General features: G+C 40.3%; 1 protein-coding gene across 1 annotated transcript in view; it reads right to left on the reverse strand.

The window, feature by feature from the left end:
* Positions 1 to 561: 561 nt before the first annotated feature.
* Positions 562 to 18,781, reverse strand: part of STMN2 (stathmin 2) — a 40,415-nt gene continuing 22,195 nt past the window's right edge. The window contains exons 2-5 of the mRNA XM_082045851.1: positions 13,329 to 13,424; positions 12,518 to 12,690; positions 3,890 to 4,081; positions 562 to 1,137 (exon numbers count right to left, since the gene is read on the reverse strand). Of these exons, the coding sequence (XP_081901977.1) occupies positions 1,078 to 1,137; positions 3,890 to 4,081; positions 12,518 to 12,690; positions 13,329 to 13,424 (521 nt within the window). The 3' untranslated portion in view covers positions 562 to 1,077. The remainder of the gene's footprint in view (positions 1,138 to 3,889; positions 4,082 to 12,517; positions 12,691 to 13,328; positions 13,425 to 18,781) is intronic.

The raw sequence follows: 18,781 nt of genomic DNA on the forward strand, positions 1-18,781 counted from the left end.
CTCTTAGTCCTAGATGTCTGTCACTAGGTAGGGTTGGCTAACACTGAAGAGTAAAGATCATGATGAATGGAAGTCAGCAGTGTCAAAAAAATAAGGTAACAACTGGCTCATGGGTTCCAGGTGAAATATTTGGTAGCCTGTTGTACTATTACACATATGATGTTGTAGCATCAGATAAGTATCATAGATCATGGCACCTACAGATAAAGCCACTTGATGCTATCTATTAGTTGGCTCCATCAATAAATTTTCAAGTGGTGAATTAAGCTCACTTTACAATTAGCATTTTTATGGCTGTTTGGCATCATCCAGAATTTGTCATAGCTTGATGGTTACAATGTACCTCTTAAATTTGCCTCAAACTGATCCCACTTGCTTTCATGCTGTTGTACAGCAGCATTTGTTGCCTCTCACCTCTAAAAGCAGAAGCAACAAATACTGCACATGGTGATTTAACCTCAATTATACAGCACACTACAGAGTCCTGCAGTGTAATTTCCATTTGAAGAAACTACATTTTAAGAGCCTTTTGTCTTGGACAGCTGAACGTGAAGTCATGATACCTGTGATCTGGTCACCGTTTCCACAAAGCTTATCGATGGTAAAGCAGTCTAGGTTATTAGGCAATGACTGGTCTCTAGCACCATAGAACTACTACTGACCTCGTGGTGGGTTGGAATGAAAGTCGCAGGGAATGGAATTAGACGTGAGGTGCTTCAAATGAACAGACCCAGCAAGTTCAACCAAGTGGAAATAGACAACATCAGAAGCCTGTTACAGGACATGTAAGATTATGAAATAACTTGCATAATGCAATACTTGTATTTTTTAACAAAAATGTAAGTATTTACAAAATAAGATCCAAGTTTTTTAAACATCAAGCAAATCATTCTGCAAAGAGACCGCATTGTTTTTGTTTTTATTTTTGTTTCTTTTTTAAAGTTTTTTATTGAGTTCTTGATTTTTTTTTTTAAACCATGTCATACATTTCCCATACTGATATCGCATGATCCATAATAATATAGGCAGGGGGAGTTTACTAATGGTGGGGATGGGTCACATCCACCATTGCTGTTTTCAGCCAGACAGTTCCACCTGGAGCTCCTTGTTTCTACGGACCTCTGCAGCATGCCTCTCCTGGAAAACATCAAGAAGGGAAAAATCAAACATCTTTCTCATTCTGCCTGCCCAGAGAGGTTCCTGATGACAACCCATTTAGGTTGTGCATTTCATGCTTGTGTAAAAATTGTTTCACAGCACAACCATCTTTAAATGATGCAGCTCAGGGGAGTTGTCATCCACCAGATCAGCTCTGGAGCTCTGTCTTTTATCTGATGCTGCCTTATAATTCTCACCACCTCACAGTTTCATTTTAAAGGCCCACATAGGGAAGTGCTGCTCGCAGCATAAAATGTGCCATGTGCTCACATTTGTCCTTTGAATTCCTAGATGTTAAACTAAATATAGGGAAGGATGAGTGGGCTTGAATTAATTGCTTGCACACTGTATGCAGAACAAGTGTTATCTGTAGCATTTGGGAACCATAAATAAAGGTCCAAGAATTTAGTTCCACCAAGATGGGTAAATCAGAACATCTCAAATATCGCCTTAGACCAAATGATAAAGCCAGCTCTCCTCTCCACTCTTTCTCAGGCTATGATGGAGAAGGGATGTGGTTACCAAAAGTCAATGCTAGATCCTTCTGTCCACTTTCAGTCACGTTGTCTTCCCTTTTACAAAAGCAGTCATAATTAATTTAGACTTTTTTTGACCCATTGTGTACTCAGATACTTCTGTGGAAATGGGCCTGTAGTCAGGAAAAACAGCTGTCAAATGGATTTAGGAATGTTCTACTTGAGGTGTTTATAAAACTATTATTTTGGCAACTACTGGGTTTATGTCTCTCTCTTTTCCACTGTCGAACTATCAGACTTTTACCTCCTGTGTCTGACCACTGCGAAAAAAAACCCCAGACAATCAAATGATAAGCACAAGGCGACTACAGAAGCCAACTTCCATCCCTAGCTGACTACAGTTTAAGGCACTTCCTAGCCATTTCCATGCATTAGAGGGTCTTTTATGGTTGAAACTTCACTGAAGTCAACAGTCATCTTTTTATTGACTGAGTTGGACAATGGATCACAGTCAATTGCATCAACTGACTCTGTAAATCACAGTTTCTTGTAAGATCCATAACACTGAATGTTAGATTTTATATGGGACTTGTTCCTTGTCCCTGTTAACTGCAGTATACAGAAGATATCTTTGTAGGAACTTCTAGACAACAAAACCTCAGTGCATCCACAGTTCTGAGTAACTTTTGAAGATCTGGACCCAAATATCTCACTTCTTCTTTTCCTGCATATTCAAGGTTCACTTTTGTGTTGGCAAAACTGTACCGTTACGCAATTTTTAATCACTGGTCTGTACAAATCTTCTCAAATTTTGTTGTCTTCGTTCACAAGCCTTCTTTGGATTTCATGCACAGATGCCATCACACGGCTGTGGAAACAGGGCTTAACAGTCTGTTAACATTAACCTAGGACAGAGAGATGCTTCAGCTGTCCTTCCCATTTCCTTTGGGGCCTCAAGGATGGCTAATTGTCTTTTCCATTTATTTTCATAAGCTTTGGGATATGTGCCTGTAAACTAATCTAATGTAAAAACGTCAAGCAATGTGGGTACAGTTCTTAAGCTAAAGAATTATCCTGTTTGTGTAGTCACTCGTAACATCATCCTTTGGTTTTCTGTTGCTCCTTTCCTGCCTTAGACTTTCGTCTCCAACAAAGGAACAAAGGTGCTTATGGAGAAGATCTCATTGGAAACCACTGAGAGCTGTTTTCTTTCTCTTAGTCAGTTTACTAACATATTAGAAAGTTCATCATTGAGAGAAACAAGTGATCACTCATGCAGAACTTACCATTTTTTTCTTAACACTTCTAAATCTTTATTCACATGTCCCTCATTTGATTCAACATGGGGCTGTTTGTGATTTACCCATTTTCTCTGACTGAACCAAAGATCTCCAGAAGAAAATTTGCTTTCTTTTAGTTGCAAGACTTATGGAAGAACACGTCCCTTTTGATGTATAGGAGAGATTTTTTTTCCTTTTTTTTTTGTCTTTTTCCTCTGAGAAACCAAGAACTACAGACACAGGACACCTATTTGATTTGATCAATGACTTCTCTTAAAAGTAAAAAACAAAACACATGACATTTCATTTGTTCACAGCACTTCTTGAAAGATTGAAAATCAACCTTTCTCTGGAGACAGTACAGTCAAGGGCCATGAAGACTAAGGAACTGTAGCATTTCTCAGTCTCTCCTGTGAGGAAAGAATGAGAGAGCTGGAACTGTTCAACCTGGTGAAGACTCAGGGGGGACCTTATATAAATACCAGAAGGAGGGTACAAAGAGGACAGAGCCAGACTCTTTCCAGTGGTGCCTAGTCACAGGACCAGAGGCAGTGGGCACACACTGAAACACAAGAGGTTCCTTTTGAGCATGAGGAAACACTTTTTCAATGTGAGGGTGACTGAGCACTGGCACAGATTGCCCAAGGATGTTGTAGAATCTCCATCTCTGGACATATTAAAAAACCATCTGGACATGGTCTTAGACAGCCTGCTCTGGGTGTCCCTGCTTGAGCAGGGGGGTTGGACCAGATGACCTCCAGAACCGTCTTGCAACCTCAACCATTCTGCGATTGTGTGATTATAGATATGTAGTCTTTCATTAAAAGCAAGAAGTAGTTCAGACAGACATCAGGGGCTTTGACTTAAAAATTACTCAAGTGTAACAACTGAGATAGGAGCTACCCACAACATCTTTTCAAAATATTGATTAAATTTTCCTCTCTAGTCTAGGGTGAGGAGTCATGGTGTGGTTACCTTTTCTTGGAGACGTTCAATAAGAGCAGCTAAATTAGCTTCACGGTTTTCTTTGATCTGTTCCATTTTCAGTATCAGCTTTTCCTCTGCCATTTTGCTGAAATTATTGTTCTCCTCCAAAGCCTTCTGAAGCACTTCTCGCTCATGTTCTCTCTTCTCTGCCAGATGTTTCAGCACCTGGGCCTCCTGGGACTGGAAACAGAAACAAGTGTGGCTCAAGTGAAATTCGTGGAGAAAAAACCCCAAATATATGGCAACAGTTCCCTGAGTAAATTTTCTTGCTTTGTTGTTACATGCACTGTTTGGAAAGATCACTTCTGTGTATAAATGAGATCAAGCTTCAAAAACAGGGGCTTAGAGGCACTGGCAAAATGTGAGGGATGTGCCGGAGGCAGCAGCAGAGCAGTGTCCGCAGCACTTCTGTTCACAAGCAATGCTGTCGTGTTCCTGTCCTGGGCTGTCTGGGTTACTGCAGTAGTTGCTCAACCTCCGACAGCTGCAGTCTTTCAGCTATGAGCATTTTATTAGTACAGATATGGGATTAGGGGCTAAAGGTATGTACAGTGTTGAAAAGGAGGTTGCCAACACAGAAGAGGTGTTGCCTAGGTTGGACTGTCCTTCAATGTGCCTGAATAGTTAATAAGAAGTTTGAAGTTTATTGCTGTGGAAGACAGACAGAATCAATTCAGACATTTTTTTTCCCCATGATATTTATATTTGGATTCATCTCACTGACTAGGAAAGGAAAAAAGTTTTATTTTTTTTTTCTGTAGAAAATAATGAAAAAGCTATTTTTAGTTAAAAATGGAAGTTTTGCAAGGAAAATGAAAACTGCAGGTAGGAATGAAACAGATGCAGCCTATGCTAAGTACTGTGTTGTTCTTCTTTGTAAACTCATTGCTCAGAAACATAAGCTTGGTTATTTATTTTAAATCAAATTACTAATATGAAACCACTGTTCCTAGGAGAGAAGCCAAAGAGCTTGCAGTATTGGGCTCATCCTCCAGGCAAGTCTAGTTGAAAAGAAAATATGTTTCAGAGGGGTTATTTGGAAATGATAAACAACATTGTATGCTTTTGGATAAAATAAATTAGAGGGAGCACAAGAAGTAAACAGAGATCAGGGAGTGAAATATGGCTCTGGGAAGCTAAGTGTGTATTTCAGTGCAGATCACAATGCACTGTTGCCATTGTTATCCATAAAAATGAATTAGTTTAAGGCTTAAATTAAGGGCTTTAACCAATAATTACAATTAGTGATAATGAATCCTATTAAATTCTGTTCTGTGGCTTTAAATGCAGTGAAAAAAGGCTGCAGTTCTTTTAAATGAGTGCGATACAACTAGAAGGAGAAAAGTATATTAATGAAGGTAAGATACACACAAAGCCAAATGCACTGACGAGGCAAATTAAGCAGATTCTAGAAAAGGCTGCAAAAGCCAGGCAGAACATCTTGCAGCAAGACACTGGCGTAAAACATATCTGGTTTTGTAAGGCTGTAATGGCTTGCTTGAGATCAGAGGCAAAAGCTACTTTCATCCATCTCGGCCACTTAATGCATTTTCTTTCACCTCTGATCTGGTTTCAGATAAGGGCTCATTTCTCAAACTGTGCTCCCTGGAGCACTTGCTGATAGAAATGGTCTGCTGAAATGGTTGGTACCTTACAAAGGCTCCTCCTTGTTCTTGCCTCCCTTACAGCATATGCTGAGTAGATAGTAGTAGAGCAAGCATTTTTCAGATCTTTGACTCAGAGAAAATTACTGTTGGGCAGGCAAAAAGAGGATGCAAATGGGAACAAAAAGTCCCCAAACAGGTGCAGCCAAGAGCAATGGGAGCTTCACTGGTAGAGAATGAAAGGAGAACAAGCGAAAGGGAAAAAATGCTAGGCAAAGACGGAAATTTGTAAACTAATTGAAAAATCATAAAAGCCCCAGAAGTTTAACAAAAGCATCAATAATTTTAATGTGATACTAATTGTAATGTCCTTTCCCGTGACTCATCTAAGAAGTGACTTGTTAATTTGGAAGGTTAACATTTCATGGTGTTTAAATATGTATCTATAACGTGTTATAGAATCAAGCATTTTCAGACTGGGTAAACAGACATATCCAAGGCCCATGGAGATGCTATAATAAAAAGTAAGATTTGGACTGTACCTATAAGCAGCATTTTTGAAAAAAACATTGGCCTTCAATGGCAGGTAGCAAACTGCCTTTGAGACTTGGGGGCAGTTGCCCATTTTTCAGGATTTGTTTTCTTCCATTCAAACCCCTTGCTTTCTGGAACTACTTCTTATTATCATAAATTCAGGAGAATAGCGAAAAATTTGAGTTCCATATCAAAGTACATGTAGTTCTGGAGGCTACACTGGCAGACAACACATTTGAAAGTAATTTGTCCACTAATGCACGATAATGAAGAAAATCCTTATACTCTAATTCAGTGTTTACTGGATGCATATTGTGTTGGCACCAGTAAGAGTCTGAATGAAAGCTAAACCAGGCCTCAGGAACTGACTGCAGACTCCTAAGGCAGTTTGTGTTTATTATATGCCTTAAATGTCATTCCTTTTCCTCACTCAACATGTTCAAGGTACCCAGGACTGGTTCAAAATAAAAGGACCCCCCACACTGGCACAGAACATCCACAGGGTATCATCTCATTTAGACTGACATCCCTCTTCTAATGCTGTTAAACCCCAGCTGTGAGTCTGCCCATTTCCCTGGTGTTCAGCCCATTTTTGAAATCTCCTGATAACGATTTTGGAAGGCAGTCGGTATGTTTATGTACTGGATTGTCAAATGAGTTTCTGTTTCCAACACATTTGGCAAAAGAACTTGGCCACCCTGTCTGTTCAAAGTCTAATACCTAGCAGGGCTGGGATTAATTGACTCCCTTTGTTGTTTGTGTTGGTCCTGATACAGGATTCCAACATACGCAGAAAGTTTTTATTCCAAGTTTATTTTCAACATTGTATTGTTTGAAGCACTGGAAAGGAAATTTACAAATCCTTGATAGTCCACATACTAACGCACTCGTAAATGGCTTACAATAAGTGCTTCTTGTACTGTTATTGTGAGAAGATGAGTAAAAAAAGACTGGAAATTGGAAGATTAATAAATTAATACAGAAACGAACATAATCGTAATACTAAATAAAATAAATTAGCATAGATTAATAAATTAATAAATAAGATTAATAAGGAGAGAAAAGTATGAAATGGTGGAGAAAGGAAAAAGCAATACTCAAGGGGGAATATCAAGAAGACTTCTTAAATATAACAAGGCATAATCAATGCAGCTACAGCTGCAGTGTCTCGTGCTAGATGTGGAGGAGTAAAAATGTTGCAAAACATTCCTGGTACAGATACCTTTGCTCCTAGAAATGTATTGCTGTGCTAAAAAGATGGCTAATGCAGGAAAACTCCTATGGTATTCATGTTATATTTCTAAAGGATCATGTGCACCCTCAGATTTCAGAGATGAGCGCTTCAAAAGGAAATCCACATCTCAGCTGGACAGAGAGAGATGAAGAAAACTAAACACTCAATGAGCAAAATTATTTATGGAAACTGGCTTTGGAGATACATATATATTTTTAATTGCTACTCGCAGGAAGAAAATTCTACTTCTCTGAGTAATGGGTGCTTTATTTTCTCACATTTATCTATTTTTCTTTGACATGTACATCCAAATATTGAAGTCATTTATGCAAAGATAAAATTAAAGAATTACTTTTAAGCAAGAAATGAGGTCAGAAAATTGCTTTTAACCTGGGAACTTCAGCTTGAATGCATTTACCTTAGTTACTAGGATGGATGAGGCACACTACCAGTCATGAGAGCTCCACTTTTGTAACACATTCATTCATTGATTGAATTTTTTTAAACTAAATTGTTCAGCAGAAGGTGCATTAACCTTGGTATTCTTCAGTGTATTGTGATATTTAAGAGATATTATACTATTAATGGAGCATAACGTGAAGATAGGATTAAAGGCCGCTACTGCAATGTAAATGCCAAGGTGAAACCTAGGTGTTAATCAGAACGAAATGGTGAGTTGAAGTAGTAATTTCATAGTGAAGTAGTGACATTTTCAGGGGAAGGAACTGAGGCTGGAATTTTTCAACATGGGTTTTTTCCACAAGGGAATGGACTCAAGTTAGACCTCACTCATGGCACTGGCTTCTTCAAATCTCAGGTTACATCCTATTCCTTCACTTGCAATACTGTTATTTGTATTACATTAGCACCTGTTCAGGCTGTTATGAGGACTCACTATATATATATACACATCCCCTGTGTGCAAATACAGAGGGAGAAACAGTTCCTCTCCCAAAGCAATGCCAGTCTAAAGAGACAGAAAAAAGAGGGGGATGTTCCTGCTCTGTGGGGTCACAGAGCAGAGGAGTGAAATGGCCATATGTCAGGAGAGCCAGAGACACCTGAGCTGGACTGCAGGTGAAGTTTTGCTTCCACTGAAATCAGATTGTGTAAAATTTTACTTAAATTTGGGTGAGATTTTTTTTTTTTTGTCCTGTCTGCCAGTGGAGCTTTGGGTCAGGCCTACTAAGAACATCAAGAAGTGTAAAAAAAACACCACAAAGCGGGGCCCATCCACCATGTGAAAAAAAAAAAAACCCTCTCACTTTCTCTTCCTCAACTGGCAGAAAATTCCTTTTCTCAGGGTTGTGACCCATGGGGGTGAACAAGGCATGTCGGAGGGATGCAAAAGGTACCACCTGAGCCCTCTGCTTGATGCTCCTCTACCTGCTCATGAGGCATTTCTTGATCTGTTGCAGTTTGAGACCTGGCATTTTGAAGTTAATAAAGATCAATTCCAGTCTGTGTTACAATTGTTCATTAGCAGCAAAGCCCATGGTAGATTGCAGGGAGACACTTTGCCCGCATTGGGATGTATGCTGTCTCTGCTCATGACTCCATGTGCTCTGAGACAGACCTTTGTGCGTAACTCCAAATCTTCTCCTAGTTGGTAAAAAACATCTTCCTGTTGGCACATATCCTACAAGCTTATGCTTTTAGGATGAGGAGCCGCAGAGCAGCTTTTGTGGGTTTGGCTATCTTTTGTAAACATTAGGAGTGAAGGACCATGCACGGAAATAAACATGGGGCAGAAACACACAGTTCCAATGCTGATTCCATGCGTAACACGGGAACCTTTACATGGAAAAGCATTTCATGCTGTATTGCCTCTTCGCACAAGCAACAGCTGAGGGCCAGCAGTAACAGGGAGATGAGGAGATGGGCAAGACAGGAGGCAAATGTCCCAGCCAGTGCCTGACCTCCCTCCTTACCTGCTCACTTACAAATTACAGGAAACCAAGGAGAGGAATAGGAATGAGCTGGAAGAACAACGAAAGCTCCACTTCTGCTAGGGAAGGTGCTGATCCCCTCTCTGCCTCTCCTCTGGCCCGGAGCAGCAGTTTTGTATGCCCTGTGCAATTTCCAGGAAGGAGCATTTGTCCCCCAGCTTCACCACCTTCCCCACCTTGGTGAAGCCTTTTCCCCCAACAGCCTACTGTACCATGCGGTAAAGCATGGGTGGCCTTTTCAATGCCAAAGGAGACATGGATCAAAAGTATCAAGAAATGGCTCTGGGCAGGATGTGGGGCTGGCTCAAAGGGGCAACGAGTTGGGTGCTGAAGCGCAAGGCAGAGTGCAGCCTTGCCCATGCTGGTATTAAAATCTCTTGTAGATATAAGTCTATACCCAACAGCACGGAAATTAAAAAATACAACTGCTGTCCTGTATCCTTTGTGGCACTAAGCACTACAGATGAGCCTGATTCAATTTCATCCCAACATAAAGCCATTAAGAGGATTTAATTACATACGATTTGTCTCCCATAATCCGAAGTCTAGCAGAAATGTGTGTTCCTTTTAGTGTTTAATTTTTATGCTAGGAAGTTGAATGTGGGCAATAAAGATACATAATTCGACATATGGCTCTTGAAATTTGTACCTCAAGAATAATAACAGCTGAACATTTGAGGCCAATGAATAAAAACTGATAAATGTTGAAGGTTCTGTAAGAAATAAACTTCTGCTGTTTACAATGTCACTGTGCTCTAATTACTTAAGTGGAAAGGATGAAAAGATCTTTCTGATTATTCACCAAGGTGGGAAACTATAGCACACATATGCCAAAAAATAATGGGATAATAATTACATGCTGTAAAGACGGTTCTATAAAGGGAAAGGACAGATCAGTAACTAGCCCAAATGGGTCTCACTATGTGGTGAAAAAATTAAAAATGCCTTGGGTGAAACTCTCAGTTTGGTCTGAGAGTATGAGGTCATGACTGCCAAGTGAGGTAGAGAAAAAGGGGGAGAAAAGGACAGAGGCCTGTAAAAGCTTACAAGGAAATAAATAGGAATGATAAACAGCGAACAACATAAACAGGAGGCCGCTGAAGTGCATGTGTAGCTGTAGCTGTCCTCATGAGTTTGAAATTTATTCATGAAGACTGCCTAATTAACAGAGCAGAACATAATTCTAAACAGTGTGAAATCAATTAATATTTTTTTCTGAAAAGGCAATTCTCATCCATTAGTTACACTTGATTTTAATTAGAACTGTGCTTGAAGGACATGATCTAGAATGGTCATGTCTGACAGCTGTTGTACATAGATTGAAAAGTATGATAACAACTGCAATGCTGGATGTCAGAAAAAGTCAGCCTGTTTTCTCTAGCAGCAGAAAGTGGAAGATGCTTAAGGAAAGTGAAGATGAAGTTGGGCAAATCTGCCTGGTCCTTTCCTTAAAAGAGATATATATATATAGCTTCCTAGCCTTCAGCAGGCACCAAGATCCCTATTTTATGAGCCAGAGGTTGCATTCACATAATCATCTTCTACAAGGTAGTGCTCTAACAAGTTTTTTATTATCTTTTTGAAATAAATAATATTTTAATAATCTCTAAATAGTCTGTTCTCACAAATATGTCTTGATTAAACAATACATGAAAAGGTGATTCCCTCTCTCTGTTTTGAAATTGCTGTCTGATGATTTCATTGAGTGTTTCTTCCCCTTTGGGTTGCAGGAAACAGAATATAATTGTTCCTATTCATCTTCTCATTACCATTCATGACTTTGTAGACTTCTATCTTATCTTCCGTCTGTTGTTTCTTTCCAAGCTGAAAAGCGGACTATTTATCTTCTTATGGAAGATGTTCTATCCCTCTGATTGCTTTTTTACTCTTCTCTGCCCTGTACCCTTTTTCAGGCTCAAACTGAAGGCAATAGTTGAGATGCGGGGGCACCAGGGATTTTAACAGTGAGGTAATGAAGTTTTGTGCTCTGTTCTTCATTCCTTTCCCAGCAACTTCTGCTGCAATGCTAATGTGGAGGATCTTGCCCATTAAAATAACTCAGTTATATGTTCAATCAAAATGAATAGAGTACCAAGGGGAAGAAATGGCAGGTGTCTGTATTTCTATCACTGATTACCAGTTTATTGCATAATGAGTTTTTCTTTAGGAAGAAATGAACAGTAATGAAATCAATAAAATGAAATCTCTGGGACACTCAATTTACATTTCCCACTAAGTATATGCATAATATCACACTTCTTAATTGCTGCCATTTCATTCTGAGTCCATATCTTTACTTGAGTATTTGTACTTGGTACAGAGGCACTTCACAGATGCAGCTTTTGGGGCATATCATCATTTGTCTGTGTGAAAGCTCACACTTCTGGGCAGATGCTAGTGCAAATGCATATTCCTTTCACATACATTAACTTCCTTTTACTGAAATTAATACTTTGAAATAAGTATTTCTTTGAAAGCTCTGACTTAGAGTAAATAAAGGCCTCTGCAACACATTGGTCATGGTGAAATAGTCAATGTGAACTTCCTGCTGCATGTGCCCTGCGTTTGTGCTAACCTTTGTGAAGAGGGTGTTACAACCCTTCCAAGCTCTATGTGACAAACTTAATGATTATGAAACAGGGTCAAAAATGAAGGAAAAGCTTACTCTGTATATAACCCTGCAAGACCAACTTCCAGCATTATTCATCCTGTCTGCTAGAACTGTCTCTCTTAGTAGCTGTGCTATGCTGGTGTCTTCACTCAAGTGTGTGGTGAATGATGCAGAAAGCACTTTATTTAGGGCTGGCATGCCTCCATACTGAATAAATAAGACATTTTAGCTGCCTCAGGCAGACTTGTGAGCAATTTCCATTGGCACTAGCAGGAGTCAAGATCTGTTAGCCCATGCAGTAGTTGTTTGAATAGCACATCCATCTCATAAGCTCAGACATCAGAAGAACTGCACTGGTTTTCAGCCACTTTTATAGGTGCTCTGAATACACCCCTTACGCTCACACAGTAAGCATGCATATTTGAACCCAATTGAGCCTCCTGTCCAAAGCCAGCTGTATTTTGTGACACATACTTTCCAAGCATTGAAACCAGTCAGGTTTGTTTGTGAGCTGCTGAAAGAATATAAACTCATTTTTTCATTTAAACTTGCTAATAACTTCTATCCATGCAGGCCGCTGTGAGTCAGTGATGGCAATGGGAAACATACAAATGGGTAGGAAACCTGTCTGTTTTACTGTACAGCGTCAAGTGTAATTACTAGCATTTTTTTAAGGAAAGATACCTTTCTCCTCTCCTCTGCAGCCTCCAGCTTTTTCTGGATCTCCTCAAGAGAGAGTTCTTTCTTCTTTGGAGAAGCTAAAGTTCGTGGTGCTTCTGAGACCGGAGATGGTGGCTTTAGGATCAGCTCAAAGGCCTGGCCGGAGGCACGTTTGTTGATTTGTTTCACTTCCATGTCTGCGCAATAAAGTGAGAAATGGTAAGCCCTTCAATACCGCAGTGGTATTGAGGGGAGAAGCAGCACAGATGTTAGTTTAGGATCAGAAGCACAGAGAAAAGATTTAGCACCTTTGCCTTGGGCATTTTAAATGCAATGGCAGATTATGTGCTGAAAGCTGTTCTCAGGAGAAGTACATTCCATTGTATCTGTAATAGCTTAATTATACCTTAATCCCATAAAGATAAAAATTATAAAGTGGTTTTGGAAGCTTATTTGGGTTCTGTGCCATTTCACACCCCCTGCGGGCAGTGCCCAAACTGATTAATTTTTTAAGCCTGCTTTCATCTTTTCTTGGTTTCCTTGGGAATTATGTCAGCTGTGAAGAGCTGTAATTCTCTAGTGAGTAGTAGGAAAAGTACAGCTCAGTATGAGAGCACTAGCTTTAAAAGTTTAGCTAGTTGGTATTAGGAACAATATCCAGCATCATGGGTAATACACAATCAGTAGAAAGCAATAGCCAAAACCAGCAAATGAATTGTTAAATCAGCAAAATATCCACTGATTAACACTATGGACTGGGACTGCGAACTGAGTCATTTCCCAGCACTAGCGCATTATCTGACCTGCAGGATGATCTCCAACAGAAGTCACTCACCATCATATTTGTAGATGTTCATGTTGCGAGGTTCAGGGTAAAAACAGGAGCAGATCAGAGAGAGCATGGACAGCTCCTTCATCTTTTCCTTGTAAGCTGAAAAGAGAGATCTTGTTAGCATGCTTCACTTCCCCAGCTCCTCCTCACTGCATCTCTAGCTGAGGTGACTGGCTGGGAACCAGCAAATCTGCTCTATCATCCATCCACCTGGCAGATTTCTCCAGAATATTTACTTTTGACTATTTCTTCCGAACACTGATCTTTTATCAAATCACAGATGAGATGTTCAGTACTGCAGGGACTGCTTCCGATCTCCTACATGACCTCAGTCTTGGGTTTAACAGACAGTCCCGTCATTTATACAAAGTAAATCTGGCTACCAGGAAATGTATTTAGCACTGGAAGACTGCCATGACTCCGCTCACTCCTGGCAGGTGGAGAGAAATGAAGCTCTTACAAATTCTCTGACGTATCCAAATGCAATTGAGAACAGCTCTGAAATGCTGCCTGTGTGTTGCCATAGGCAGATGCTAAAGACATTATCTGTTACAAATGAAAATGTCATCCAGACAAATAAAAATAAAACCAGAAATGAGGATACATTTATCAAATCCTTTGTATAATGTCGTTAATATGTGTAAGTACTTGAAACAAAGCTTTTCCTTCCTCACTTACTTGCTTCCATACTCAGGTCTAGTGCATAACAGCTGATGCAATAAATACCCTTGTAATTTACCTTTATGTTGTTACTTTTACTGACTTTCTAATGCCTGTAGTAATGCCTCCTCATGGACTGAGGAGGACTTAGTCTAGAAATAGTGATACCAATACCTAACCATTACACAATGTTCTGCATTCACCCTTTCTAACTGCCGTCATCCCAGCTTTTAAGTAGGAAAATTTGTCTCGTGTCTGATCAATTGGTAAGTCAATGAGAAAGCCCAGACTCAAGCCAGTTCTCCTGGGTCCTGCAACAATACCCTAGCCACTGCCCACACTGCATAAAGTATATATGTTGAGGGGGAGGTTGCTTCAAAATTCATCCTGGCACACACAAATTCCTGCTACTATCAAAATAATGTCTACAGATGCAGATACACATTTGCTGCCAGCCTGTGAAAACATGGCTTAAAATATAACTGTGGCTGAAAGTATTGTATTTAACAGATTAGACCAAATTAATTCTTGATGTTACTAAAGGAATAACAAAAAGCCATTTGATCTTCAAATTGTGTATACACATGAAATTGTTATTCAGCCTTTCTCATGGATGCTCTTGTGCTTTTCGAATTATTTTTTCATACTCAGAAAGGCCCCTGAAGTTGATGAAGGCTTGAGAGCCTTAAGGTGCTGCTCAAACCAGTGGTATTTGAATGATAATGTTCTGCCATATAAGACAATAAAAACATTTTTATAAAAAGCAGTAAAAAATGTTTCTATACATACATTAAAAACAAAAGGAGGGCTAAGGAGAGTCTCCATCCTTTATTGGATGGGGGGGAAACATAGTGATAAAGGCTGAGGAAAAGGCTGAGGTACTTAATGCCTCGTTTGCCTCTGTCTTTAATTGTAAGAGCAGTTGTGTTCCAGGTACACAAGCTCAATACTCCCCTGAGCTGCAGGACAGGGACAGGGAACAGAATGAAGCTCATATAATCCAAAGGGAAATTGTTAGTGACCTGCTACACCACTTAGACATGCACAAGTCTATGGGGCCAGATGGGATCCACCCAAGGGTACTGAGGGAACTGGCAGAGGAGCTCATCAAACCACTTTCCAACATTTATCAGCAGTCTTGGCTAACCGGGGAGGTCCCAGTTGACTGGAGGCTGGTAAGTGTGACACATATCTACAGGAAGGGCTGGAAGGAGGATCCAGGGAACTACAGACCTGTGAGTCTGACCTCAGTGCTGGGGAAGATCATGGAGCAGATCATCCTGAGTGCCATCACACGGCACATACAGGACAACCAGGTTGATCAGGCCCAGTCAGCATGGTTTTATGAAAGGTAGGTCCTGCTTGACCACCCTGATGCCCTGTGACAAGGTGACCCACTTAGTGGATGAGGGAAAGGCTGTGGATGTTGTCTACCTAGATTTCAGTAAAGCCTTTGACACCATATCCCACAGCATTCTGCTGGAGAAGCTGGCAGCTCATGGCCTGGAAGGGTGTACTCTGTGACAGATAAAGAACTGGATGGAGTGCCAGACCCAAAGAGTTGTGGTGAATGGAGCCAAATCCAGTTGGTGGCTGGTCACAAGTGGTGTTCCCCAGGGCTTGGACTTGACAAGTTTTTTTTTGTTTGAAACATAGGTATCAACTTACAAGTAATAACTCAAAACTCATCTGAAAAGACAAATCATGGCCAATTGATGTATGTTAACAGTCAAACACAATGGTATGTTCATTTAGGTCTTCATCCCAGGAAGCTGAAGACAACATGAATTGTCAGATGTCCAACATAACGGTGACATACAGAGATGGTCGAGTGGCGCACCTTGAACAGGTGTACATCAGAGGTAGCAAGATACGGTTTCTCATTTTGCCAGATATGTTGAAGATGCACATGCATAATTCTGAGAGCACAGGTGTCATTGTCCAGACTGTCCTTGGAAGAGGGCTTGCCCAGCTGGCTGCCCACACCACCAAAATAGCATCCTTTTCAACAGGGAGGTTGTGGAGTGAGTGAACACGAAACCCTACATGCTGGTTTGGAGGCTGCTAAACATACCGAAAACGCGTGCTGGGTTGTGTGTTAAAGACATGCTCAGTGACAACAAGCTGAAAGCTAAAGGTTCTTGTACAAGGTCTGCTTGTACACTGCTACAATGTGCTACAATGTGTACCCTGAAATATCTTTGCAGAATGAGGCATACAAAACAGTGTCCCAGGAATCCTGCCTTTTAGGACTTTTTATTATTTTTATCTTTGCTTGACATTGAGTATGTCTTGTTTTCTAACAGTACTTATAACAATTAGAAAAAGGTGTTTGTTCTCCCAGCTTGTCATCTACGAAATGTGGTTGGAGAGAGATAAGAACGTGCTCAGCTCTCTTTCCTTCCAGCACAATAGATGCACTGAAAGCACGCTGGTGGAATCATTGTCCTCTTTCATTCTGGCCTCTGACAGAATTAGGATGACTTTCCATGCTTTCCAAGCATTACATTTTCTTTTTTCATGGTATTGATTTAGTCTCCATTTGCCCTAGAAAGTCCTTCAACCATAGTTGGAGCTTGGCTTGAATACTCACAGCAAGTTCTGGAGCTTGCTGCAACCCTGGGAACCAAACAACACGTCGATGATACAGGAGAGGATGGGAAAGGGGTCCTGCTCTGCCTTGGGTGACCATTGGGAGAGTATGCATGCATCATATTCCTGACATACTGACCAGTACTGTTTTTCCCGTTGGAGACAAGGGCACATATCTCCTTAGGCATCCAACATCATTATTGTGACTTGTCCCCCTTGACCAGGCAAAAAGCAGCTTATCTGGCAGCACTGAGTAGCAGGAGCATTGCTTTGCTCAGTGGTCCTGTCCTTAAACTGTCATACATTAAAAAACAAAAACCAAAACCAAAACCACAATATTGTTATCCCTGTGAGATCCACATAGGCACCTGTGGTTAGTGGTCTGATGAGAGTGGCGGGTCACTGTCACATGGATTGAACAGGGATAATTGTACTTTCCTAAATCCTGAGGAGTTAGTGTTTTAGCCATGGAAGCCAGTTCTCTCTAAAATAAATGTTCTTCCATTAAAAAAGCAGTACATAAGCCAGAAATCCGACCGCGTATCACTTATGCAAGCTGTACAGGACCTCTTGTATTAACTGAAATAGGCACAAAAATTCTTACAGTAGAGTTTTTAAAAACCCTTGAAGACAAGCAGTGATTGCAACAAACTTTATTTTCCAAACGTGTTTCAACTGGCTCGCTAATTATGTAGCTCCTTGTGCAGTCATGTAGGATACATATCATTCCATTAACTGTGCAAGTTAAATGAAGGAAAGTAAATGATGGTAGTCGTAATACTACAAAAGCTTTGATAAGGAAATTGCTAGGAAAGAACAATGTTGACAAAAGACAGCAACAGAATCTTCTCAGTTATATGCAGCAAAATTTACATGTCTGGATGCATGAAATCCTTCAAAGTTGGGCAAAAGCAGAACACTAATTTTTACTCAAACCAGAAGGGATTTCAGTATTAGCAACCACTTATTTGTTGCTGGGAGAAATAGGAAGACGAGGCAAAACACCAGCAAAACCACACTGTCTGCTCTCATCTGTTATCCAATAGCTATAAGGAATTTTTTACAGTCTACACTGTAAAATGAAAATCTGTCCTGACTGACAGGCCATTGGCAATTTGGGTCACATTTTGTTCCTTGGCAAAGCACAGCTCGGACAGATTGCTGTGTCACACCAAAGACTGTTACTCATAAGCAAGACTATTTTTAACACATGAAAGCAGAGAGATAAGTGTAAATGTTACTTATAATTAACATCTGATGAAGGCAAATCTGTTGATTCAATTTGCCTTACTGAATCCAGTCTGCATATAATAAAGTGTTAGTGACTTTTGACAGCTCAAGTCCCATCAGCCAACTAGTTGTTGAAGTTCTGCACACCTGGAAGGAAACAGAGACTGGCACATTGCCCATGGTCAAAATGTGCAACTCATAACATGGCTCAGCCCAGTGTTCCCTTGCCAGGCACCTGTGAGGTTGCCAGTTCTATGAGACTGAACTGAATCCTGCTTTGTTTTCTGCTTTGGAGTAAACTGAAGGTGCTAGAAGTAAGACTACAGCAAGCATGAAACACAAGGTACAGAAGACCTAACACAGCCACCATTTACACCGACTTCTCATGGATATTATTGACAAAGTAGTTTGTTACAAATTTCACTTTGTTAATGCTTCCTTTGAAGTGCTAGAGTTTCTGGTATGTCAAGACAATGCTTTAATTCATGAAAAGCCATGTCATCTTGTGAACCCCAACAGGTGCACTCTGTTAGCCATTTTTTTTTTTTAATAATCCATTTTAGCAGTGTGCTGCATCCTTTTCTGTCACATGAAATGCTGTTGTATGACCGTAACTGCAAGTGTTTCCCCATAGCTGGTGGGGTACTTGAAGAAAGCTGCAGGATGAATGCTGGTAAAGTGGTGAATTAGCATTGGGACAAGCACATGGGACTGGGGGAAGTAAAACTCAAGATGGGGCACAAGTGATAGGGATTCTACATATAATTTAGTTTTTGGCATTTGTCTGAGATGTGTGAGTCTGGGATTCACTTTAATTAATGCTGGATATCTAATATTTAAGATAGCTAATTTGCAGCAGTTATGAAAGTTTTTTTTCTAGTTGTTGGAGAGGTAAGTACCACCATAGAGTGGTTGTTTCTATTCCAAAAGAGACATCTAAGATAAAAGAATTAGGTTGTCTTAAGGCCACTCAA

Source organism: Streptopelia decaocto, assembly GCF_964273445.1.
Source record: "Streptopelia decaocto genome assembly, chromosome: 2".
Taxonomy (NCBI): domain Eukaryota; kingdom Metazoa; phylum Chordata; class Aves; order Columbiformes; family Columbidae; genus Streptopelia; species Streptopelia decaocto.